The 26,996-nt window shown below is 38.6% G+C and overlaps 1 protein-coding gene across 12 annotated transcripts in view; it reads right to left on the bottom strand.

The window, feature by feature from the left end:
• Positions 1–26,996, bottom strand: part of FMN1 (formin 1) — a 415,109-nt gene that overhangs the window by 136,231 nt on the left and 251,882 nt on the right. For all 12 annotated transcript variants that reach the window (XR_008474691.2, XM_078334424.1, XM_035259914.3 and 9 more), the window contains 3 exons: positions 20,394–20,481; positions 4,819–4,880; positions 2,876–2,964 (listed from right to left, as the gene is read on the bottom strand). Coding sequence is in view for 11 of the 12 variants with exons in the window: in XM_078334424.1 (XP_078190550.1) it covers positions 2,876–2,964; positions 4,819–4,880; positions 20,394–20,481 (239 nt within the window). In the remaining variant the exon portion in view is untranslated. The remainder of the gene's footprint in view (positions 1–2,875; positions 2,965–4,818; positions 4,881–20,393; positions 20,482–26,996) is intronic.

Genomic DNA, 26,996 nt, shown 5'->3' on the forward strand with positions numbered 1-26,996 from the left:
CTTTCTAAATCTGGCACTGGGGTGTAAGAGAGTTGATGAGGTGAGTGATGAGACCAGCCTCTCCATGCTCTGATTTATAGGACTGGGCACCACAGGACTCTTAGGAAACTGCAACGTTAAAACGATAAATGATTCATATTTTCCAGTATGTAAAACATGCTTATAGTCGACTCACTTGGAGTTAATGGTAAAATAATGGTTTGATTTATTGCCAGAGAATCAGAGTGGCATAAATCAAACAAATGCTGGTTTGTGCAGGAGATTGGTAGCAAAGGTGAACTGTGCACCCAGGTCTGAAGGCCCCCACCTATCTGTGCCTCACCCTCCTGCAACTGAGCCCAAGCATGTCACCTCACCAGCACAACATGACAGTCCTTTTTGCCAGCTTTGCGTGTTCATAAAGCCATTACAATTACCATTTATAAACATTAAAATGCTTTTCTATCTAGATCATCAGTAGAGAAAACAAGTTATGTGTTAATTACCTGCTACCATTATCTAAGTCCTGGCAATTAGAACAATAATTAGGACAGTTGCAAAAACCCATGATCTCTCCCTGCCTGTTCATTTCACCAGATCAGCCATTCCCATAGCTTAGAGCAAGGGCTGCTTGGTGGTTAAGGGGTTGGCAAATTGCAGCCCACAGGCCAAAACCAGGCCAGCACTTGTTTTTGTATGGCCCATGAATTAAGAATGATGTTTACATTCTTAAATTGTTGAAAAAACAATAGAAGGCTAACATTTTATGACATGTAAAAAATGACATGAAATTCAAATTTCAGTGTTCTTAAGTAAAATTTCATTGGGGCACAGCCATACCCATTTGTTTATCTATTGCTTGTGGTTGCTTTTGCACTGCAATGGCTGACTTGAATATCTGTAACATCCCGTAAGTCACAAAGCCTAAAATACTTATTATCTAGTCCTTTACAGGAAAAGTTTGCCAACTCCAGGCTTAGAGGAGAATATTACTGTGTAACTTAGTATAACCAGCACTACCCTATTGCTTGATATGCTGGCGGTGCCCAAATACATCCCCATGGCCTTGTCAGTGTTGAAATATCCTATTATTAGTCACTTTACTTTCAGTCATTAGCACCTTAGGAGGGATTAATTTGTTTTATTTGGAAATAAACCATAGATCAGTTGAGGGTAGGGATTGGTAAGGAAGGTGTCTCAGGTCAGTGGAACAAGACAGCAGGGGAACCTCATTTGACTTGATTCACAATATCCCTAGGCTTTAGAAACCAATTTGATGCGGGGGGGGGGGGGGGGGGGGGGGGGGGGGAGGATCTTGAACCACGCTCCATGTGAGAGCAAGTCATCCAAGGTTCCCAAAACCATCATGTAGGTTTGTCAGTAACTGAGTAAACCCAGATTTCTCTTCCTGACTCCCATCCCTAGTCATTTAGAGATGTTTTCCTAAGTCTAAATGTCCAGGCATCCATGGGGACTTAGGTATTCTATAGCAGCTGTGCCCAAGCTTTCTAGCGCAAGGGACCAGTTTCAAGGAAGGCAATTTTTCCACAGACCAGGGGTTGGAGTTGGGGGATGGGATGGTTTCGAGATGATCCAAGATCATTACATTGATTGTGTACTTTATTATTACATTGTAATATATAATTAAATAAGTATACAACTCACCATAATGTAGAATTAGTGGGAGCCATGAGCTTGTTTTTCTGAAACTAGATGGTCACATCTAGTAGTGTTGGGACAGTGACAGATTATCATTAGATTTTCATGAGCACGCAACCTGGATCCCTCTCATGTGCAGTTCACAATAGGGTTTGTGCTCCCATGAGAATCTGATGCTGCTGCTGATCTAATAGGAGGCAGAGCTCAGGTGGTAATGCTGGCTTGCTTGTCGGTCACTGCTCACTAACCACCTGCTGTGTGCCTTGGTTCCTAACAGGCCATGGACTGGTACCGTCTGTGGCCCTGGGGTTGGGGACCCCTGTTCTAGAGGATCCAAAGGACAAGGCATGGAAGCCCCAGTGCAAGCCAGAGAAACTTGGATGCTTCTAGGGCTGACTTGTAACCCTGATCTGATCACTCCATTTCTGCTTCCTTTGCTACACTTGCCTCATCTCTAGGTTGGGAGGGCTGGCCTGAATTGGCCAAAAAAAATTCAAGATAGCAACAAACAAAAGCAGCCCCTGTGTCCTCTGAACTCATTTTACATTCTCACAGATCTTAGGCCCTGGAAAGCCAGGCAGGGGTGTGGGGCTGCAGAGCCCCAGGAACTTATCTGTGGTTTCAAGACCCCCAAGAGTCACTCAGTTACACTCCGGAGTGCTGGGTTTTCAAAGCCTATGGAACGGCATCGCAAATGACAGAGCAAGCAGCTATAGAGAGTGAGTGGAGAGAAGAACAAGCATGTGCAGAGTGAGGCTGAGAAAAAGCCACATGTAACTTGGGCAGAGCAGGTGGAGAAGTTTGGGGAAAAGCTGGCACACTCAGGCTGCATTTACTGGATATGACCTTTAGGAAAATAAATTTGAATTCTGTGACTCTGATATCTTTTTAACTACATCAGCAGAACCTTAAATAGAACAATGCCTCTTCCTTCCTCCGGTTTCCCTTTTGGTAAAAATGTTTAGTCTAGGAGGATTTAACAAGTTGCTAGAACAAGAAAGGGGAGTCTCATGGGGTGCGGGAAGCGGGTGAGACGCTGTAGCCAACAGCACAAATCTCATCACTGGCTTTTCCCAGCAGCAGGGTCATCCTGCTGCATGCAATAGGTCACAGGAATGATGGTGTTGTAATTTAGCTCACTGCACAATTTAGATTTCGTTATTCTGAGCTGGGAGACAAGAAGACAGAAATTGCAGTTCTCCTTTTGGCCAAACAGAAAAGCGTTAAGTATCCTTACTGCTCAGGTTTATCCAGCAGCTTCAGTTCTTCTTCTTTGGATGTTTCGTAATACTTTCTTATTTTAACCAGCTCATCCTCTTGGGCTCTCTGTATCAAAATAGAAAACAAAACAAAAAAAATGGGCAGTGAGACTCTGGCAATGGCAGTGGGTCTCAAAGTGCGGCTCCTAAACCAGCAGCATCAACAACATCACCTGTCACTTGTTAGAAATGAAAATTACTGGCCCACCCTAGACGCAAGAACTGGGGTGGGGTACAACCCCACCAGGTGATTTTGATGCATGCTCAAGTTTAAAATTCAATGCAAATGGTCCTAACAAGTGCATGCAGCTGGACACAGAAGTACAGCTATTTGAGTTCTACCTTTGAATCCTGTCTCTTCTCCTGTAAGGAGGCTGGGGACAAATTGTTCTTACAATTTGCTTCCTTACCCCTAGAACAGCCCTAAATTATATGGGCTTGCAGCTCTTTTATTTGTAGTCACCATCATCCTTTTTTTCAAATTTCATAAACATTCATTGTCTGTACCACTTATATTGTCATTTTGTTACTTACTTCCTCAATGTATCCACCTATTTCAGTTTTATGCAGCTTATCTCTACTGTGAGCTAACAAGTGGCAACCGTGTGCATAGTCCTGAGCTCATGGTAACAACAAATAGCATCTGGAAGGTACTGCCTTTGACGAAGTCCTTTAACAAGGACCACTGTATCTTTATTTTACAGATTATTCCGCTGAGGCTTGTACTAAGTAACTGTTAAAGAGCTTCAGACTTGGAACTCTTTCTGCCACTATACCTTGCTGACCTTCGAGTATTCAAGTGCATAATTGGCTCTCAATGGCCTGTTATTTGTGTACTTTGTGGTTTATTAATGAAAGCTTTACTAAGGGAAATGTGAGAGGTTCCCACCCACTTTTACTAAGCAGCTCCTGATACATACAGAAGATGTGAAAATGAGCAAGGAATTGGTGATGCCACCAGGCCTAGAATATCAGACTTTGGAAATTTTCTGTAAGAGACTTAAGGTCCCAGGGGACAAAATATTGAAATGAATCATCTTTTGAACTGAGTGACCACAGCATACTATAGAGCCCTAGACAGCTTCCTGGGAAATACTATTACTTAAGAGAATGTGGTTCAATCTATATTTTTGTATCCTAACAGTCAGTGAAGCAAAACAATTAACAATCATGGGAATTCTGACTCTGCTGTGTTATCTTCTCAAGAGAGCCTGATAATTCTGCTGGTCATGTCCACTTAAAACCCAAATCAAAAGACCTTGTATGTGTATAGTCCTGTTGACTTTCAAAATACATTGCTACTGCTACATATATTAAGTGCTCATTTGATTTAAAAAAAAATCAGATAGAGCCTGCTATAATCCCCACTGGACTGATGATCAAATGAGATTAGGGAGTTTAAGTAACTGGCCCAAGGTCACTTAGCAGAGCAATGGTAGACACAGCTAGACCTCAAACCTAAGAGTGTCTCATTATAAATCCAAAACCTACCCACCATTCTAGACACCTTTCCACATTCAGTACCATCAGCTCATTTGGACTAAGAGTAATCATCCAAGCTGGTATCAGCAGTCCCATTCCGCAGAAGGAGACCCTGGTACACACTGTCATTTCAGTAGGCAGCTTACCTTCATTCACTCTGCCAGCAAGTGACTGGACTGGGTTCCAGGGCTCATAAGTGGTGTCCACCTGAGATGCCCTCCCTTGCAAGTGTGCAATGAGATCACCAGTCTAGATACCACAGTGGGAGTTAGGAACTTAGTGCTTCTCACATCCAGTCCCATTCAAGCTTGTGTTTCTATGCCTTCATCTCTTCTAGGCCATGTCAAAACCCTTACTACCAAAGAACATGAATGGCTCAGTCATTTTCAGGTGGAAGATAAATATGGAAATGCCAGCTCCATATGTCTTTGACACTCACGTTTTCATATAAGGCTTCCAGGGTCTCCAGATCAACCACGGAGTCATCCACATTGAAAATGGCTGCCAAGCACCCAGAAAGAAAAGAGGATAAGGGATTTGATTAGGTCCCCTGCACCAATGTTTACTCCACATCCAGCTCCCAAGCAATTAATAAAGTATTGCACTTTCTTACACAAGTTGTACCTCTCAGCTTGTTTTTGCTCCCCTTCCTTTCGCACCACAGGTCTCAAATGAAAGAAACCAAAATGGTTCCTATGGTTGGCCTGAGCCTTGGCTCTGACTTGTTTAATTCCTCAGCCTCTGTGTCCTTTCTGCAGGTTAATTTAGACTCCACAGGAGAAGTGTTTGTGCTTTAAAACTAAATCAGTTTGTAGGTTTGAAGCGCAATTTTAAATCTTTCTTCCCGGATGGTAATTGAGGAGATTTAGTACCTAATGCACCAGAACTGACTCTTGCCCATTACCAGAAAGAAGGAGAGAAAAAGACAGTGTGGGCAAATTAAATGAATTCAGGCATGTGATTTCAGGCACTTTTCCACGGCCACTGCAAACATCTTGTTTGGATTAAAAAGACAAGAAAAAGCAATAACTGCATCAATAGCAAATTAAGATTATGGAAACCTCCCATGAGCCAGTCTTGAGGCAGGTTCTCATTCCCATGGTTTTATTAGGATTCTACTTGTTCTGTATTATTTAAGATGAAGTAATTTAGCTGTTCACTAATATGCTAATGATTTCATCTAGAGAGGTACCTTCCCATATATATTGGGATGCAAAAATTGAGATTTAAAATCCTTAATGGATTTGGCTATCCAAGTGTTTGAAATAAGCAGGTCCACATCTTTAAATAATTATTCAAAACTAATAAGGTTTGCTCCCTCAACCCTACCTCCCTTCCCTGACTTTACATTGTGAAATTAAGCAGCACGCTAGTAAATTTTCTCCATGGCAGGCTAATTAATTTTATTAAACCAGCCAGTGATACTTAGAATGCCTTAAAATTTTGCTCGTCAACCATTATTCTGTTCATTTCCATTACACCACGGTTTTTGAGAAGGTGGGGATCAAGGTAAGGGGCAGGTTGTTTTTGAGGTGTTTTGCTTCTTCTGTGGTTTAGAATCACATGAACCCTTTCATACAATTTTATCAAAGCTAATTAACTGAGCTAAGATCATGGACCCTCACTGAACACCAAGAAATGTACTCAAAATTACTTCACAGTCCACCTCCTTAAACTTAGGAGTTATTCAGCAAGCTATTCCTACACACATGGAACAGAGAGAAAAGAGGTGGTTAATATGCTATAGACAAAATAAATTACCTTGGATTTCTCCAAGACAAAGGAACATCACACTTCCATAAAGACCCATCTAAAACCACCAAAGAAAAATGTAGTGTGAGGACAGAAAGAAAGGATTTGCCCTCTCAAAACTGTTATTTTGTTTGTGGAGATAATATCAGTACACTAATTTGTCAGAACATGCATTTTTAAATGTCTAGCGCTTTGAAAATCAAAATAGCCAGAAACAGTGTCTACTTTATGTAAATCTCAGTATTCTCTTATAAAAATTAGCCAACATGAGCATATAAGAAATGGTCAAATTCTAAACAGTAATCTACCAAACATGTTGACATGTTAACTAATCACACGTCTTGAGTAACTACACATGTAACTACAAGCTTAGATATAATCAAATAATCTTAACTAATGAGAAAGAGAATGACCAGTGAATTTCTTTCCCTCATAAGTAAATATTCAGTTTTTAAAAGTTAATCAGTCTAGGGCCCACGTACACAGTTCCTCAGGTTATATTATCAGCCATGCCCCTTCAACTGTGTTTAGTAGCAGAAAAATAACACCCAGAGAGGCTGGGACTGAGTTCTGAAGACATGGTTTCACACTCAGAATAAATATTTATTGAATGTGCATAGAATGCTCCAGAAACTGTTCTAAAATACTGTGGACTTTTAAGTTGGAAGTGCAAAGTACTTAACCTTATGAAATTTATATTCTAGATTGGACAGAAAATAAACAAGTAAATACATAATTTCAGATAACAATTTACTATGAAGAAAGTAAAACAGAAAAATGTACATTAGACAGAAGGATCCCTGTCACTTCTTTGGGAGGTGACATTTAAGTGAATAACTGAAGAGGTCAGTTTTGTAACTATGTTGGAGAGTAATGTCCCAGGGAGAGGCAACTGCAAAGACAAGTTTCTTTTTCTGAAGGAACACATTCAAGGTACAGAATAAAAAAATCAAGGTGACTATAATGGGCAGAGCAAAATTCCCTCACTGTGTGATCCTGATGTGTTAAATTTTCTGAGCTTCAGCATATCTACAAAACAGATCTAATACCAGTTACTGAAAATGTTAAATGATGTAAGATGTATGCTTAGCATAGCATGTCAAACATGGCATGAGCCCAAAATGGTATGTATGAGCTATTTCTATCATGATTTCAAATATATACATAAATGTGTTTAAATGCTTGTTAATGCCTTATACCCTTTAACACCTGGAAAGAATTAGAGAATAAAAACTACAACTACTGAGTGGTTTGTGCTATAAATCCAACTTTCCAGAATTCTTAGGTGTTTCAGATAGCAGTTACTATGAAGCACTTCCAGTCCTTTAAAACCTCACTCGAGGCCCAACTTCAGAAAGCATTATTAGTAGGAAAGGTCTATGACATAACTAATTACAAAAAATAATGGATCAAGTGTTGAAATGTCAGGTACCTCCAAGTCTGTATTATCACATTTTTATCTCTAATTTCAATCCTTCTCATCAATCTATCCTTCATGTACCAAGATTATTTTTTAAAAACAGATTTCAAAATTTTACTGTGATGCTTAAAATACCTCCAATATCTTCCTTTAAATACTAGGTGAGGCCTAAACTCCATAGCCTGGTTTTTAAGCCCATTCCCTGGTTTTTAAGCCTCAATTACACTTCCGAAGTCATCTGCTACCATGTTCTCCACGCACCTTGGGTTCCAGTCACACTGTGTCATTCCCCATTCCTGAACACACCATGACTTTCTCCCTTTCTTCATCTCCCCAAGGCACAGAGGTCTAAGGCCTTTAAGGACATCCCTTGACCAGCAGATCATTAAGTCCTCAATCTCTTCCCCTACCATGGTACCTCTCTCATATTTTACATAAGGTGAAGATGGTATATTTTATGAATCTATATTATGTCCCATAACAGTTTCCTTCCCCACTGGATTGTGAGAGGCTTGCAGTCAGCAGTTAGTTTCTTATGCATCTTGATAACTGTCTCCCAGCATAGTACCAGGGGTGCAACAGGTATAACATAAATGTTTTTGGATGTGGTTATACCATAGGACTCCTGAAGAGTGAGTCCTGCTGATGGGAGGAAAAGCTTCTTGACAAAGAAAACAAAGGGTCTTACAAAGAAACCAGAGAGCCTCTGAAGGGGGATAGCTTTATATTATGGGGCATGTATCTGAATTACGGTTGTTTGTTTCTTCCCAATTTGACCCTGTCCAAAAATCAAGGTTTGACTAGCAGTTATATAATTGTGCCCCAAACTCATACACTCTGTATAGATCATACTGCCTACCTGAATATTCCCTAACAAAAATAATTAACTTCAATAAATGAGTTTTCTGATTATTAGGGAATGAATAAGGAAAATATCTTTCCTTATTCAAAAAAGTTTTCCCTTAGGAAAAAAGGGTTATGAGTAAAAGTTCAACTGTTATATCGCTTCAGGCAGACACCTAAAACACTCATCTATTAATCATCAATAATTAAGCTAAATTAATCCATGCAATGACAATTTGCAAATCTGCAGTAAGTGCCAGTGAACATATACTGGAAGGATGTAAGACATTCCAGCTAGAAGAAGCAGAACAGGCTCATGAAATGTTTAGGCAATGGCAGGTAGTTCAATTTTGGTTTGAAGAGAGACTTAATTAAAGGGACCGGAAAGGTGCACTCCAAACATAGTTTGGGGTAAGACCTTGTTGAATTTTGAATGCCATGATGAACATGTAATACACTTATTATACAGGAGGGAGTTGTTGAGCAGTTATGAGTAGAGGAGTAAATTGGACAAAGTTACATTACACACAAAAAGTAAAAATTTGAAAAGACTACTTTAGAATTTATTGTAGTGAGCAAGACGTAGCAAAAACCTGAATAGTGTGGACAGAAAGGATAGGGCAGAAAGGAAAGACACTGTAGAGCATTATTATAGTGATATTGCTAACTGGCTTTAGGGACTGAGGAAAGTAGAGTCTAAAACCTACTTTCCTCTAAGGTTTTAAGCCTAGCTTTAGGGGAAGAGCTTTGTACCATCCCCCCCAGAAATGGGCCCAGGAGTCTAAGAGATGAGCATGACTGTTGATCTGTCCCACAGAGACTCAGAAAAGAATGGAGTAGAGAGGAAAGGACAGGTAAAAGAAGTAGTAAAGATATGAACTTAGGGCCAACGCCAAGCATTCCACTGAGGTTTCTCCTCTTCCACAACAGGATCTTAAAAATAAAATTTAAAAAGTAAAAGAAAAATCAGATGGAGAAGAAGCAATACCAAGAGATTAATACTGAGCCTAGAACTTCAGGAAATTAAATTATTTGTATTATTTCTAATAAAAATAATATTGGCCTGGGAAGGTTACGGTATCAGCCAGAAGGCTAAAAAATTAAAAGACCTACCAAGTCCTAGGACTCCTAGGAGAACTGCCTTGCATGTATGTAATTCCACCTCTTAGTCACCAAATATAGTTTCAGTTCCTAGAGAGCCAGAATCCATACCTGATAATTTGATTCTCAAAATACTGGAACAATATATTAGAGAATCAATGAATGCTCTCTGATTAATTCATTCTTGAAAGCACTTACCATTAAACTTATTAGCTATTATATAAGCCCAGTTAATTAGTTAACTAATTAATTAGTGACCACAATGATCACATGTAGAAAGAAATCAGTCTTTAAACTATTTCCTATTTACCTTTAGTAAATCCTATTTAGTCTTTATCCTATTTACTTAGGATCAGATTTCTCCCTCCATTTTACACTTGGAAAAACACTCACTTTCTGTCTCTGTCTCTTCTATGCGTGTGTATGCACACAGGAGCACCTCTCATAAGTTGAATAAACAAATACTGGCCTATGCAATTTTACAGCAAGCCCCAAAGCTCTGATACAGTAATTCCAAGTAATCCTAGCTTTTGTTCCATCTGTATAGGTCTCATTATACCAACACTCCTGCAGATGGTGTCAGAAAGGTGAAGTGTCAAATCCACAAAGGGGAGACCCCAACAGCTCATTGCTACTGCAATATCAATCATTGCTGGTGGTTTTTACTTTTATCTCCCTCCCTCCTTAGTTGTCCCACTCACACTGTCAGTTCAGTTAGAATATTTCACCTACACCTCACAATATGTCAAAAGGAAGTAGACACACGCTGTGAAAAGCTGGTAATTTTATTGGGTTCCTTTACCTTTAAAAATCTGTTACTTGGTCAAGTCTGGTTTCTGGGCTTCTTTTTTGCAGGGAAATTGAGGCAAACATTTTTATGTGGTCCTCTGCTGCCTGCTCTGTACCACAAGAATTATATACACAAGGATCATTAGAGAGCAGTGTTTCACCCATTAAGATATAATAACCGTCAGCAAGGACAAAAAGCAGATCAGTATCACAAATTCAAACTAACAGGCACACATAAAAACTGTGTGCCTGCTTTAGGCACATGCACAGGGTCAGGGTCTTACACAATAGGAAAATTCCCTCTCCAGATCAGAGATGGCTTTTCACAAGACCAGCATAAGTAGAAAGAACATGCAGAATTCTCTCAGCTCTCCAGCCATTTTTCAACCCTGAACACTTCTATCTCCAAGTGTACCATGCGCAAGTAAGCCAAGAATGCATTTGCTGCTCAAAGGGCTTCTAATTAGTAAAAAGACAGGTAGAGTTATTTAAGGGAGTTGTTCTTTTTGACTGAAGGAGCACCTTTGAGCAGGAAGCATGGGACAGGGTAGTGAGAAAGGCATATCCCTTAAGAAGTGTCTTAAGATTAGCCAGTGTAAATCTGGTTATCTGAAGTGTGGAAGATGCCACAGGCAGGTAGGGTTGGGTTAGCTCACCAGGTTTTGGCTGATGATAGTTTCGAGAATAATTTGTATGTAGCCCATTTTATTCTTTTTTTAATTATTATTTCCTTAAGTGGCTGACATAAGTCTCTTGCACAAAGTGGGTATGTAATAATGTTTTGCAAATGGACTAGATGTATTCTAGTCTGGCCCAGGAAAGCAAAGATTGAAAAGATTATTTAACTCTATTAACAGAAATTATTTTATTTACAATGTTAACTCTCAAATAGACAAATAAAACTTAGCTGCTTTGCCCAAATTCCTGATATTTTTTAGAACTTGATAAAAATTTAATCAGTAAGAGAAAGAGAACAGACCAGGGAAAGAAATATAGAAGGACTTGGTGTTTTGAAACTCTATGTCACCTATGCCCACAAAACTCTGACAACCCGACTCCCTGACCTCTACAAAGCAAAGGATAACATGGGGTTCATGGGAAGAGGCGGGGTAGAATGTGAGAGTTGAAGAAAGGGAAGGCAGAAACATCTTCCCATAGTTTTCACTCCCAACAGTGAGGTCATCCCTGAGAGTGAAGACTAGGTCTATGAAAAAAACTGCAAGACGTGGAAAGAAGGGGAGCAGGCAGAGAGGGATGTGGAGCTTGGAAGGACCACTAGAGGCTAGGCCAGGGAACTGTACAGACCCGGTCCTGCTGAAGAGCTCTGTAACAAGCATCTTCAAAATGGTCACAGTTCTCCTATAACCTACACCTTGCATTTCTCCTACTGGACACTAGGTTCCACCTCCAATAAGCACCAGGCATGCCCATGCAGACCCAGATATGCACAAATCCTCACTCTATGCAAGTATCCAAATGAGATGCTTAAGGGCACCAATTAAGTAGCAGCCTAAAAGAATCTCTGTCCACTCTACCAGAGGGTGAGGACAGCAGGCAGACTTTATTGGGGATTAATACTTAATACCTGGTAGGATTTATTGTAGCTTCCTCTGTATCAGGCATTATTCTAAGTGTTTTGTATTTAATCATATGAGGTGCGTGTGTTTGTTATTTCTAGTTTTACAGATGATGAATACAAGGTACAAAGTCACACTGCTTGGTTTCACAAGCTCAGTTCTATAATAACCCCAACTATCCTCCAAGGAAGTGGTAATTTACAGGATCAAGATTGTACCTTCTTCATCTTCATAGATGTCAGGTTATAAATAATCATTCCACCTTAAGTCCTTACCACCAAAAAAAAAAAAAAAATTTCAGTGAATTAACCAATGAAGAACAAACTACCCGCAAAAGTCTACAAAGAAACCATGGTTTCTAAATGGCATCACATACTTTTTACATTAATCACAGTCTCTTGAGTGAGAACAACATACAGCCCATGTTATGAAAGTTTCATTTACTTAGTATATACATCTATAATTCTACCGTTATTTAATTCATCCTAATATGTAGTTCACTTCTAATAGGCTATTTCAACATATACAATAAAATGATTTAGCTTTAATCTTTGTTATAAACGATTTTCAGTTCTTCAAAAGTAATCAGTATTGCAGGTAAGTCACAGCAGACAGAATTTATTTAAAAAAAAAACAAACCTGGAACTTGAAAAGACCTTATCTTAAATAAAAAGAAAATAAAATCTATAGTAATATACGGTTTAATTTTCTTGAAGATATGCAATAATTGTAATTTTACACTGCATGCCAAAATTGACTAAAAAGGAAAACTAAGGCACACAGCACATGAAGAAACACAAACAAAAGTTGCATCCAAACAGATAAAAGAATAAGAAATGTCAAATGTTTATAATCTTACCTAAAGTGCTAAATGCCTGCTACTGTGTCATGTGAACCTGGCCTCTGGTGGAATAAGAGACAAGTATAAAACACACAGTGAACAGGAACTGCATGGGAGGTGGAAGAAATGAACAGTCACAAAAGGGACACCTATCTATCTAATCTATTACAAAACTTCAAAATCACTCAATCTCATAAAGTAAAAATCCCAATTCTCGCCTAAGTCCAGGTATGTACTATGCCTGAAGTAGCCCAAGGTTTCCTTTTGTAGGTACAATTAAAATTGTCCATGGTTCAAACCTCAAAGAAGGGCATAGAGCATAGAATTCACAAAACTTCCCTTTCTATATCCCCTCTCTTCTCCAGAGGGCGGTGGAATGAGAAACAGTTTGGGTTAAGCTGCTTCTGTTCGTCCATTAGTTCTGGTTCTTTTAAGCCAAAATTACATTCCAGGCAGATTGGATGGTCTCAGTCAGTTGCCTGAAGGTAAAGTACAAAGAAATGCCACCCTCTGCTTTCTGGACTCAGCTCTATGAGTGAAGGAATGCAGAATGGTTTAGAAAAGGGTAGGTGGGAGCCCAGCTGCTTAGGTGTTTTAGACTCAGTGGGAGGGAGGAAAAGGTGGAAAGGCACAGGGAAATATTAGAGCAACTACTTATATTTATCTGACTTTTAAAAAAATTTAGCTCTACCTATATTTAATACGTTAATTAAAACTGCCCAGTTATTTAGGCTGTATGTCAGCAGGTCAGGATCACATGTCACTTTTGGTGGATAAACTCTTTCAGACATGGCATCCTCACTTGTTCCTTTGCTTTCAACATATTGTGATGGGGGGGCAGGATTAAATGAAGTTTTCTCATTCTAAAATCTGGTTTTAACTAAACTTCACAAAATAAACAAGTTGGCTTCAAAAGACTCCTGCAGTGAAACCCCAGATTTAATATAATCCGTCAACAATAGGAAAATGGCAGAGCAGACACTTTGGTTGCTAGTATAAACTCTTCATCAGTTATGGAAGTGGGTAAAAACAAGGATAGCCAAATGACATCTGCCAAGAAGTTGACCCCAATAAATAGAATTTATTACAAGACTATTTAAAATGTGGGTTTAATTTCACTATTGTTAATAATGAGACTCACTGTAATCGCATATTGAGTCTTGAGATATCATCAGGCTAATGAGAATCCAAAACCATCTAAATTAGCAAGACATTTAAAAATATTATTAATTTCAATTTATGTTTTTGCATATTTTATAACATGCATGTTAGTTCTCTCATATGCTTATATATTTTAGAAAATATACCTTGAGAAGCATGTCCAAAAATTTTTACTTTTAGGGGTGCATGATAAAAAAAAATTCCGGATGCCAAAAGTATTTTGAGTAGATGCTCTTGTAGACTAAACTGACACTGTTTCTCAGGAAAGTCCTAGATAATCCATGGTGGATTTCAGATGCCTAGTCAAATTTGTTATGTTTTAGACAACTTGCATAAACTTTGAAAAAGATTTCTGGCAATTATTAAGGCAAAAGGGAACAAGGTCCAGTGGGCATTGTCAGATCTGGGTTCAGACTCTGAGGACATAACTGATATCCCTTTTGTGCATTTTGAACTGAGATTCCTTAAACAGAAAGAAAGTCAATGTTGCCGCTGATATCTTAAACTGAGATTCTGAACTAGTAAGAACTAAATAAAGGATGTTTATTTTGATGTTATTTAAATATTATAAATATGAATTCTGAGTGTATGGGAAATTCCAAATGAATAACAGGAGGTCTCTGACATCTAGTCTTTTGCAATGTATATGAACGTTTATATCAAGAATAGTCAACAGCAATTTTCTATACACCCTGGGACACAAATAAGAGGAACTCACTAATGTGGAATGAAAACACTAATTTGCAATCATGTAGGCAGTCAATATGTCCAAGGATGCCAAATGCTTTTAAATATAAGTCATCCTGGGGGTGGGGAGTTGGGGAGAGATAGCATGGGGAGAAATGCCAGATATAGGTGATGAGGAGGAAGGCAGCAAATCACACTGCCATGTGTGTGCCTATGCAACAATCTTGCATGTTCTTCACATATGCCCCAAAACCTAAAATGCAATAAAAAAAAATGTCATCCTGTCTAGCAGATGGAAAACCAGCAGTAAGTAAATGACTTATTGAGAGTCTCTCCTGCACAAATGCAATTGCTTTTGGTATTATGGTCACCCTCCCAAAACCATTCTTCCTCTACAACCAAGGCTTTTTTTTTCAGTAATTCAGTGTTTAAAACTTCAGTCAGCATATGGATTTGGCTTTCTTCTACAATACACCAAACACTATCTTGAGTAGAAATAAATGGATAAAGGTTGCTTTTGGAAGTATGTTATGTCTAACCTAGCCCTATCAACTTACCACTAGCACAGAATTTTCAGATGCTCACTGAACACTTTAGCTGAGATGTTTCCAGTCATCTCACACTCTAATCATCCAAAACAGAATTTACCTTTACATTTCAAGCCCTGCTTTTGCTCCTGTGTTTTCAGTTTCTGGTTTTGGGTACCATCATACACATTCCTGCTGAAGCCAGAAGCCCAAGGTGCAGCCAAATGTCTTCTCTATTACTACTTGCATCTTAGGTGAGACACTGTAGCAATTTTCTCTCCAAATATCCCTCATATATGGTCTCTTCTCTACATTTCTATAGACCCAGCTTCAGTTCTGACCTTCGTCATTTATCATCTGAACAAGTACAACCCCTTCTAAAGGACTTCTCCACCTTCAGTCCTATTTGTGTTTATTCATTCAACAGGCACTTGACGATCATTGCCTGGGTGCCAGACACAGGTGCAAGGCACTAGGGACACATCAGTGAGCAATCTCCTTCTTGCAGCTTATATTCTTGTGGTGGATGTAAATGAAAACATAAGTCAGTGAACAAATAAAATATTAGCTGCTGTGAAGGAAATGAGAGTATTAAATTAGAATGACCTGTATTAGGGAGTGAGGATCTAGGAAGGTTCTCCTAGAAGGTGACATTTAAGCTGAAACCTAAAGAAAAAATCTAGTTACATAAAGAGTAGGGGAGAAAAGTGTTTCAAACAGAGGGAGCCTGCAGTGCTGTTCATTCAAAATGTGTTGTGCATTCAACAACAAAGAATAAGAAAAGTACTTGGCCTTTTTAGGAAATCAAAGATGACCATCATGGCTGGCTAGAATGCAGTGAGATGAGATGCAGGTGGAACATAGTGAAGTAAGAAATCTATGTTTTGGCCAAGCATGCAAAGCAGCAGATCCCAGTCTTCCAGGAAACAGTGTGATAGATATTGCTGCATTGAAAATCAGATCACAACATGGCCCTTCTTAGGTTTCTTGTCCCCACTACTGATGCAATAATGTAAACACTTCTTGTGATCCTATTCAGGGATCTTCCTGGTCTGGATGATGCTTCTGTTTCTAGCCTTCTATCCTAAAACAACCCACAATCATATATATAATTTATGTACGCCGGCTATCTCTCTCTCCCTCTCTCTCTCTCTTTTTTTGAGATGGAGTTCTGTTCTATCACTCAGGCTGGAGTGCAGTGGCATGATCTCGGCAACCTCTAGCTTCCAGGCTCAAGCAATTCTCCCACCTCAGCCTCCCAAATAGCTGGGATTACAGGCTTGTGCCACCATGCCCAGCTAATTTTTGTATTTTTTGTAGAGATGGGGTTTGACCATTTTGGCCAGGCTGGTCTCGAACTCTTGGGCTCAAGCAATCCACCTGCTTCAGCCTTCCAAAGTCAGGGATTGCAAGTGTCTCTTTTTCACATGTTTTGTTTCACACTCTTTCCTCAATTGGAAAAGCTCCATCTCCATGTGATGATCACTATTCCATCCTCTCAGACTTATAACCTTAACTTCTATAGGAAGAGTCAAGCTATTGCTCTGTTATTTCACAGCCAATTCTACTGTAATGTTGGGCTGCTTTACATCACTCCCACCATCTTGGGCATGCTTGAGGATGTTAGAGTCTGACCTTATGTGCTGCTGCAGTCATGACACCTGATATGGAGCTGACACTCGATACAGGTTTATGGAAGAAAAGAAGGCGGGCAAGCAGGCAATTTTGTGCAAATGCACTGGAATAGAATACATGGCATTCGGATCCTATCTAGTTTAAGTCTGTATTTTTTTAAAAAAAAAATTGAATTAAATTCAACAAACACTTGAAGATATGACTTTTATGTGTTACACATTAGCCCAGTTAGTTGCAAACAATGCCTAATCATCTCAGACATTCCTGGCAAAGAAATGCATAAAGGAATGAACACTGTCTCTGCTCCTTGTTACCTGTCAGACATTAAGGTATAGAGCACCCAAACTCCACCTCCTGAATGGAGAGTATAGGCTGTGCTAGGAAGACCACAGACAAGTGCTCATCTTAAAAAAGAAGAACAGCAGATTGCTCTTAAAGAACTGAACCAGTAAAATCCAGATTATCCATTTGTGGGATATAATTGCAGACTGAAATACGCAAAACTGTTATCAAGGTGACAAAGCTGTAATCTCAGAAAGAGTGAAATGTCATTGTCCTTTAGGAAACTGGAATGCCTGAAGTGCTCCAGAGTGCCTTGTATTTCTATTCCTATCAACTGGGTAGTACAGTCTTCCAAGAATCACATATTGTATTTTGTCTCTAAATCTGTTTATGCCTGTTTCTTTGCATTCGTAACTTCATCTATCTCTTTGTTCATCTATTCAAAAAATATTTACCATGTGCTTGTTATGCATATGCTGAAACAGAGTGATGGAAATTACATTTTAAGGGGAAAATGACAGGTAGAGACAAATGATGTGGAGAAAACCATCAACAAATGTGATAGTTTTTTTGTCATGAGAAAGGAATACTCTTCTCTATTAAATATGCTGGCTTTCTGGTTTATACATCTGCTTCTTGTGAGTTTGGAAAGTACAAGTTAATGCCTCTGACCTTTGTACATAGCTAAAGATGAATATACAATGATAGGGCTGAAGAACAGTCTCTGAATTGTGGTCATTCCACCAGGGCTGATCTGTTGTGAGACCTTGCCTGGCTGCCAGCTGGCCTCCCCAGTCACATCTAACCATAGCTCCTCTTAAAGGGGCTTTTAGGCCAACATCAGCACAGGAAGTCCTTTCACCAGGGTGACAACACAAGGCCAAGTACATTCCACACACGAATTCAGAATGAAATATAACTGATACAGCCTGGGCTCCTAATGACCTTCAGATGCCAGTGTCAGTCAATGACTCCAAAGGAAAACTAACCTCCGGGTATGGTGCCATATTCATCTGGAATGCATTACTAAACCAAGAAATGGAATGGAGATAATTTTTTAGAACTTAGGAGTTAACTTTGTGGTGGATCACAGAGGTGCTTGAGGAAAAAAAAAAGAACAATAAAGTTCCCACAAGGCCTAGAAGTCTGTGATGCTACAATGAACATTTCCTATGCTGAAATGAAAGTCCATTTATGCTTCATGCAAGCATGTTCTTGTCTAGAGTTTAACATTGGGAAAGGTGTGATCTATGAATATCTTATTGAACTCACAATAAACATTCAATCTAATAAAGCTAGAATGTCATGGGAAAGTTTACAGTCCTGAGCTGGCAATTGGACTATCACTTGGCTGGTATGACTTCTATACATGTGGAAATCTGACACTGCAGCAGGACATGCTTAAAACAAACAGAATATAGTCCTAGGTTGTGTGGACATTGTGAAAACTCACATCCGTGGTATTACACCTCATGGTGATGAAATCAAGCACACTTGAGCTTCACCAGGCTCATGGAGAGCACTGTTAAGACAAGACCCTTTCATCATATCTGAAGAATCCCTAACTTCAGTGACTGCCTCTAAAAAGTCAGTCCTTTACCAAAAGACTGTAAACTCTCCTGAAGAGATTTATTTTTGTTTTTCCTTTCTTTTCCTCTGCTCTAACATCATATTTTCTGATGTAAATTTATCAGAAACTCAATTCTTCTGGAAGATCTAACTTTAGATTCTTCTAAAGTCCCTGAAAAATCCCATTCAAATCTCAATGACAGGTCTTTTTAGCCACCATCTGCCAAAATCAATTTATCTGAGCTTTAATATTCACACTTAGGTATTCAGCTCTGTTACTCAGCTTAATTATTAAACAGCTTATTTGAATGCTCTGTGACTATCATTTAATTTAAGATGTTTTAGTTTTCGTGGAATTTTTAATTTTCACAATGCAGCAAAATTTTAAGTCTCTAACAAAGCTTCCTCAAATGGAGGAGTAGCAGGTGATGTGGAAGTAACCTAAGTGTCTTGTAGGTCAGGACCCATGGGTATTCTGCTGAGTAGCAAAGTCAAACAACTCAACAACATGAACTGAAACCTAAAGGGCAGTGTGGTTTCAAATGTTTCCACTGTGAAACCCATAATAAATTCTATTGAAACCAGCTAAGCGATTGTATTAGCACTCAGAAAATGTAAGTGAAATGTCAACGTAAAGATTTACATTTAATTAATTACTGAGAAAGGGCAATATTGTTTTCATGCAAGACACAGATTTCAAAAAGGTATTATATCTTCTGGTCTGCTTTTCTAGATACTAATAAAAATACATACACACAACATCTCTTCTCTTTAAATGTCTTTTATCTAAAATTGAGCCAAAGATAACCAAATAGAAATAACATTTTAAAAACAAAAGGATTAAGACACAATGACAAAACCAAATAAAGAAAAGTGTTTCTCCCTAGAAGTATTCCAGCTAATAAAGAAGAAATGATAGAATTAGTACATCATTATTTTGAAAACTTCTAATGAATAATGAATCTAGGCAAAGATCATCAGTGTTCACTAACATCACAGATAACAAAGTATTCTCTACTTCTTGATAGAAAACATAATAGCATCTATGATGTATTCTTCCAAACAAATTAAGATAGTTTATAGAAAATAGAGGACAGGGGAACATGAAAAAACATGGCAACAAGATCAGCAAAATCTAAAATGTGGTAAAGTCTGTAAGACAAGTAACCTGGTTTCTTCAACAAATACATTACAAAAGAGGAAAAATGGAGAGTAGAAACTTCTAGATTAAAAGAAACTTGAGAGGCACATCAAAGGCAATGCATGGAATTTGTCTTGATTCTCATTTAAACTAACTGTAAATGAATGCATGAATTAATGAGTATACAAACAAAAGGGAAATTAGAATTACCTATGTGATGATACCGATAAACTACAATTAATGTTTTTAAAGGAAAAATAATGTCACTGGAGTATTGTTTGAAAAAGAATCCTTGGGCTGGGCATGGTGGCTTATGCCTGCAATCTCAGCACTTTGGGAGGCTGAGGTGGGCACACTGCTTGAGTCCAGGAGTTCAAGACCAGCCTGGGCAACATGGCAAAACCCCATCTGTAAAATATAAGTAAATAAATATAGTATCCTTATTTTTTAGCAATAGTACTAACATTTTTCAGATGACTTATATAGCATCTGAAATTTGCTTCATAATAACCTACTTGGTGGGAGGAAGGTGTTTTCAGATGAAACAAGACTGAGCTGATGGTTCTGCAGCTGAGTGTTGGGTACATGGGATTCATTATGGCATTTTAATTTTGTATGTGTTTGGCATTCTTCACAGTGAAGTGTTTTTTTAAAAAACGGAAAACATAAAAGTGATAGAAAAGACTTACCCTGCTGGATATCCTTCATTTCTAAATGTAAACTAGATATTAAGATTCCCACAGTTTGAGATCGTTTTCCATCCAATAGTTTGATGATCTAAAATTAGAAGAAGAAGAAAAGAATACAAGCTCAAATGACCACGCAGTCTTTCAGAAGTCACAACCAAAAACATTAAGATTTTTTAGACACACTGATTGATGAACTAAATTGATGCTGCATGTACTCTTCTTTAAATAATACTTAACTGGGAAGTGACTTATCCACAATTATAGACATCTTACACAATGAAAGACAGTTTACAAAATAAACACACAAATTCCATCAGCCTAGTACAAACACTAAATCTTTATATGCTACTCCGATCGTTTTACTCAAGTACTAAGTTATACCGACATCAATGTTGTATTCATCTTTTTTACTTATCATTGGAATATTTTCTTGTTGTTACTGATGAAGTCACTTCATGGCTTCCAATCATTTTAGTAATGTCATCTGCTGAGTGATTTAGGGGAAAAAGCATAACCATCTGAGTCAGCCATGACCAGAAATATGGCCTTGGTAAAGTGACAATCTCTATGAATTGACTTCCTCATCATGATGACTGACTGTATTTAGTCTATACTTTTGAGACAAGGCCTGGCTCTGTAACCTAGGCTGGAGTGCAGTGGTGTGATCAGAGTTCACCTTAGCCTTGACCTCCTGGGTTTAAGTTATTCTCCTGCCTCAGCCTTCAGAGCGGCTAGGATCACAGGCATGCACCACCATACCCAGCTAATTTTAAAATGTTTTTATATGGACAGGGTCTTGCACTTTGTTACCTAGGCTGATCTGATCCCAAACTCCTAAAGTCAAGTGACTCTTCCGTTTCAGCCTCCTAAAGTGCCAGGGTTGCAGGCATTAGTCATTGCACCCAATTTATACATTTGTTTTAGAAATTAAATAACTATATGCAAAGCACCTAATATAGTTCTTCACAATTATTTATTTAAATAAAAGTTTGTCTGTTTCAGAGAGATTACTTGTGTTATTGTTACTATTAACAATATAATACCTTGCACACAAAATTCTAATTATAAATTCATTAATGAATTAATTTTTGAGATAGTATCCAGTTCTGTCACACAGGCTGGACTATAGTGGCGCAATCATAGCTCACTGTAATCTTGAACTCCTGGGTTCAGTGATCCTTGTGACTGAGCCTCATGCATCTTAGCAAGGACAATAGATGCATGCCACTATGCCCAGTTAATTTTTTTTTTTTTTTGATGCTTTGTAGAGATGGGGTCTCACTGTATTGCCAACACTGCTCTCAAACTCCTGGGCCCAAGCCATCCTCTCACCTTGAAGTATTGGAATGACAGGTGTGAGCCACCACACTTGGCCTTAAAATTATTTTTTATAATAATATACACATTTACAATCTTTGTAGAAGGTCCACATACCTCAATGCCAGTTATTTCAACCTTTATGAATATTCCATGGAGAAGTCTACATGGTTGTGTTTCTCTACAACTAGGAAACCAAATCAGCTCCCTAATAACACATCACACAGCTGCCACTGAGGGAAGAAACTATCTTTTCTCTCATGTGACAGGGCTACAAAATCAAAGAGAATCACCCATAAGACATCACCAAATCTTAAAAATGTTTTTAATGTGCTTTGCTTGGTAAAATACAAACTAGACCGAACAGCTGTGTTCTCCTTCCCACCTAAGTACTTACAGACTTGCCAAACTACTGTGAAGACAAGACTGAACAGTAACAAACGTCTACATTTGTATTATTACTATAACAGCTGAGTTGCTTGCTGGTTGAAAAATAAGGGATTACAATAGTTTGTTCCAAAAAAGATTACATAACTGCCTAATTGTCTAACTACCTATTGATCAATCAATCTTGAACCAATTATTGCCTGACATTTTTTTTCCCCTTCCCTGTACAGAATGGCTACTTTCATATAAGGATTAGAACTAAAATACAGTAAATACTAAGCATTAATCAAGATGTAAGAAAAAAAGTCTCATTTTTCAGTCAGTATGTTTAAGCCTTTCAATATCTACCTTAGAGAGAGATTCTTGGGGCATACAGAATTTTAGGAGTTTTAAAGAGAAATAGAAAAGGTACTCAGTATTTTTTTTACATGAAAGCAAAAGCAAGAAAAGGCAATTCAGCATAATAAAATATCTTCCTTAAAAATGCAATTTCTGATTTTTTCTTAGAGAACCCAAACTTAAATGATTTTTTTTTTTGGTCCAGTAAAAAAATTAAGAAAAGTCAATTTGGTTTTAAATAACTATTCAGCCCTGCACCCATTCAAAAAATATTTACTGTGCATATTACATGCCTGGCATTGTTTTGTATTCTGGGGATGCAGAAGTGACTGAGACAGATCAAGTCCTAAGGATTTTGCTGTAAAGAGTAAAAAAGGCAAATAAAAGCATCACCTAAACGAATGGAATATTACTTGACCACAGAAAAGAAAGAAATCTTGTCATTTGCTACAACATAAATTGGCCTTAGGACATTATGCTAAGTGAAAATAATCTAGTCACAAAAGAATAAATGCTGCATGATGCCACCTATATGAGGTATCCATGATGATCAAACTCATAGGAACAGAAAGTAGAATGGTGGTTACCAGGGGCTGGAACAACGGTGAACTGGAACTTTGCTCTTCTGTGGGTATAAAATTTGTTATACAAGGTAAAAAAGTTCTAGAAATCTGCTGTACAAGATTGTGCTTATAGTTAACAATGATGTACTATACATTTGAACTTTTGCTAATAGAGTACCTTTCATGTTGTGCATTTTTCACAAAAATCAAGAGAAATTAGCGTTAAGCCTTTAAATTCATGGGAGAAAAAAGAGGAAGAGACTAAGAGGATTTAGGACATACCATTCTGTGTCCATTGCATTCCTACCATTTTAGTTGGTTTTGAGAAACTTGGTGGTATTTCACAACAGTAGCTACATGGAAACATAGAAGGATATATTTGAAAATCTAGTCAAAAGTAGACAGAGAATTTGATACAAACAGGGAAGAGAATAACAAACGCTCCAACTTCACCACTGCCTAAATTTCCAAACAAACAAAACCCTCTTAAGGCGTTGGTCTTACTAAAGGCAACACTCACCAAATACCCAGTTGTAGCTTTATTTTGCCTTTTTCTATATTGATAACTTGTTTAGTGTTTTGTTTCTTATAGTGACATACTTTCATTCTTCTCTTTTTTGTTGTTATAGCCTCTATAGGCATTTTCTCTGTTACTATGAGACTTACATAAAACATTTTATATTTATAATCTATGCTAATTTCAATCACATATACAAATTCTACTCTTCTCCACTCCCAAATTTTATGTAATTGATATAACAAATTACACTTTTTATGTTGTGTATCCATTACCATATTTTTATAATTATATTTGTTTTTAATACCTGCAGGTATAAATTCTATATCAGAGCTAAAAGTGATTTATGGCCAGGTGTGGTGGATCTCACCTGTAATCCCAGCACTTTGGGAGGCTGAGGCGGGTGGATCACAAGGTCAAGAGATCGAGACCATCCTGGTCAACATGGTGAAACCCCGTCTCTACTAAAATTGCAAAAAGTTAGTTGGGCATGGTGGCACATGCCTGTAATCCCAGCTACTCAGGAGGCTGAGGCAGGAGAATTGCCTGAACCCAGGAGGCGGAGGTTGCGGTGAGCCGAGATCGCACCATTGCACTCCAGCCTGGGTAACAAGAGCGAAACTCCATCTCAAAAAAAAAAAAAAAAAAGTGATTTATGCACATCATTAGAGTACACTGTATTTGTCTGTACATTTACCTTTATCTGCAAACTTTGTCCTTTCATATCCTTTTGTGTTGCTATGTCATGCCCTTTCATTTCAACTTTAAAGGCCTCCCTTTGTCATTTCTTATAAGCAAGTTTAGTGGTTGTGAACACCCTACACTTTATCTAGGAAAGCCTATTTCTCTTTTGTTTCTGAAAGACAGGTTTTCTTTTTGTCTTTTTTTGTTTTTGAGACAGAGTTTCACTCTGTCGCCCAGGCTGGAGCAATGGCATGATCTCCACTCACTATAACCTCTGCCTCCCAGGTTCAAGTGACTCTCCTACCTCAGCCTTCTGAGTAGCTGGGATTATAGGCATGTTCCACCATGTCTGGCTAATATTTTGCATTTTTAGTAGATATGGGGTTTTGCCATGTTGGCCAGGCTGATCTCGAACTCCTGACCTTGTGATCTGCCCACCTTGGCCTCCCAAAGTGCTGGGATTACAGGTGTGAGCCACTGTGCCCAGCCAAAAGACAGTTTTTCTATATATAATATTCTTACTTGGTAATTTCCTTTCAGCACTTTGAATATATTACTGTAGATCCTTCTGGCCTGAAAGTTCATGCTTTCTCATGCTGAGAAATCTTCTGATAGTCTTGTTGGAGTGCCCTTGTATGAGTTGCTTTTCTCCTGCTGCTTTCAAAATTCTCTTTTTGTCTTTAACTTTTGACAATTTGATTATAATGTGCTTAGTGTGGTCTTTTGAGTTCTAATTGAATCTACTGGGCTTCTTGAATCTGAATATTTGTTTCTTTCCCCAGAATCTTGACCATTATTTCTTCCAATATACTTTCCTCCCTTTCCACTTCCTCCTTCTGTGATTCTCATAATGCATCTATTGATCTACTTGAAGGTGTTCTATAGGACCATTAGACTTTTTTTACTCCTCGTTTTTTTTTTTAAGACAGAATCTTACTCTGTCACCCAGGCTAGAGTGCAGGTGCACGATCTCAGCTCACCGCAACCTCTGCCTCCCAGATTCAAGCAATTTGCCTGCCTTGGGCTCCTGAGTAGCTAGGATTAGAGGCATATACCACCATGCCCAGCTAATTTTGGTTTCACCACGTTGGCCAGGCTAGTCTTGAACTCTCGAATTCATGATCCCCCTGCCTCAGCTTCCCAAAGTGCTGGGATTACAGGCATGAGCCACTGCTCCTGGCCTCCTCTTCATTTTTATCCTTTTGTTCCTCTAAATGGATCATTTCAAATGACCTCTGATTTTTCTGATTCCTCCTTCTGCTTCCTCAAGTCTGCTATTGAATACCACTAGGTGAGCTTTTAAATTCAGTTACTGTATTCTTTAGCTCCAATATTGGTTTGGTTCTTTATAGTATTTTCTGTCCCTTTGTTGATACTCTTATTTTGTTCATGTATCTTTTGTCTGAGCTCACCGAGCATCTTTATGACATTTTGAATTATTTCTCAAGTAATTCATATACATCTGTGTCTTTAGGATTGGTTTGATTTCTTTTGTTCCATTCCTTGGTCCATGCTCCCTTGTTTCTTTCGTGTGTTTTGTTGCTCTGTGTTGAGATTTGAAAAAACAGTCACCATTTCAAGTCTGTACAGACTGATTTCATACAATGAAAAACCTTTGCCAACAAGCCTAGCTAATGACTTTAGGGGATTCTCAAGGCTTTTCTGTGGATAAATATTCTCATGTACATATGTGAATTCCCAATTAGAAGGATTTTGCTGGGTTATTTTTCAGGCGCTCATAATTCCTGCTCTCTCCAGTGTCTGTCTATGGTACTGCAGGTTCTCTGGAGGTGTAAGCTGCACAGCTCATTTTTGTTTTCATCTGACCCCAAACATCTAGAGTATGTCAAGTCCCATGAACACATAGAGGGGAAGAAGGGAAAGGAGAAAGGAGAAAAGAGGAGGGGGGAGGGGGAAAGGGAGGGGGGAGGAAGAGGAAAAAGAGAAGTAGGAAGGAGAAGAAAGAAGGAAAGGAAGGAAGGAGAAGAAAAGAAGGAGAAGATGAAGATGAAGATGAAGAAGAGGAAGAGAAGGAGGAAGCAGAGAAAGAAGAAAAAGAATTCCTTGGGTAACACTATGAAGAACTGAAACACTGGACACAGCTCCATTCTTCCTTCCCCTACCATCCCTACGGGAGAAGCTGCTGAGCTGTATTGGCCTCTGTCTGTTGTACTGCAGGCCACCTAGCTTTCTGTTCTCAGCAGTCACTAGTCATCTAGAGTATGCTGTGTCCCATCAGCACTCCAAGTCAGGCAAGACAGAAAGTAGTCTCTTGGGTGGCCCTCTGAAAAGCCAGAGCATTGGATGAATGCTCCGACTTTCTTCTTCTCCAAGGAGAAGACAGGATTTGGAGGTTTACTCTCACCTACTCTATCCTGAGCAAGGGTGGGGGGGAATCATAATGAATGCATACAAATTCATACCATCCTTTCTTCTCAGTGGTTCCCAACCTGGTATCTTTCCCTGTTAGCGCTTAGATTCAAATACAACAGAAAGCAGTCTTTCAAGTACCTCCCCAAAAGTCTGAACATTAGACATAAGATCTTTTCTCTCTCTCCCGAAGGAGAAGCCAGGAGGTAGAAATTTCTCTAAATCACTGCACTGTCCTGGGGAGGGAGTTAGGTGAGTGAGTGCCATGAATTTTTCTATTAGCTTCAAGGCAACTGGTTTCATGCTCACCTGGAGTACAGGAGCCTCTTAACTGATTTCTGATTCAGTACTTTCTATTCTGCCATCTTGATGACATTATCTCCCCCCTTCCCACTTTTGGTTTCTGATATGCAAATGTTATATCAT

Source organism: Callithrix jacchus, chromosome 8 (genome assembly GCF_049354715.1).
Source record: "Callithrix jacchus isolate 240 chromosome 8, calJac240_pri, whole genome shotgun sequence".
Taxonomy (NCBI): domain Eukaryota; kingdom Metazoa; phylum Chordata; class Mammalia; order Primates; family Cebidae; genus Callithrix; species Callithrix jacchus.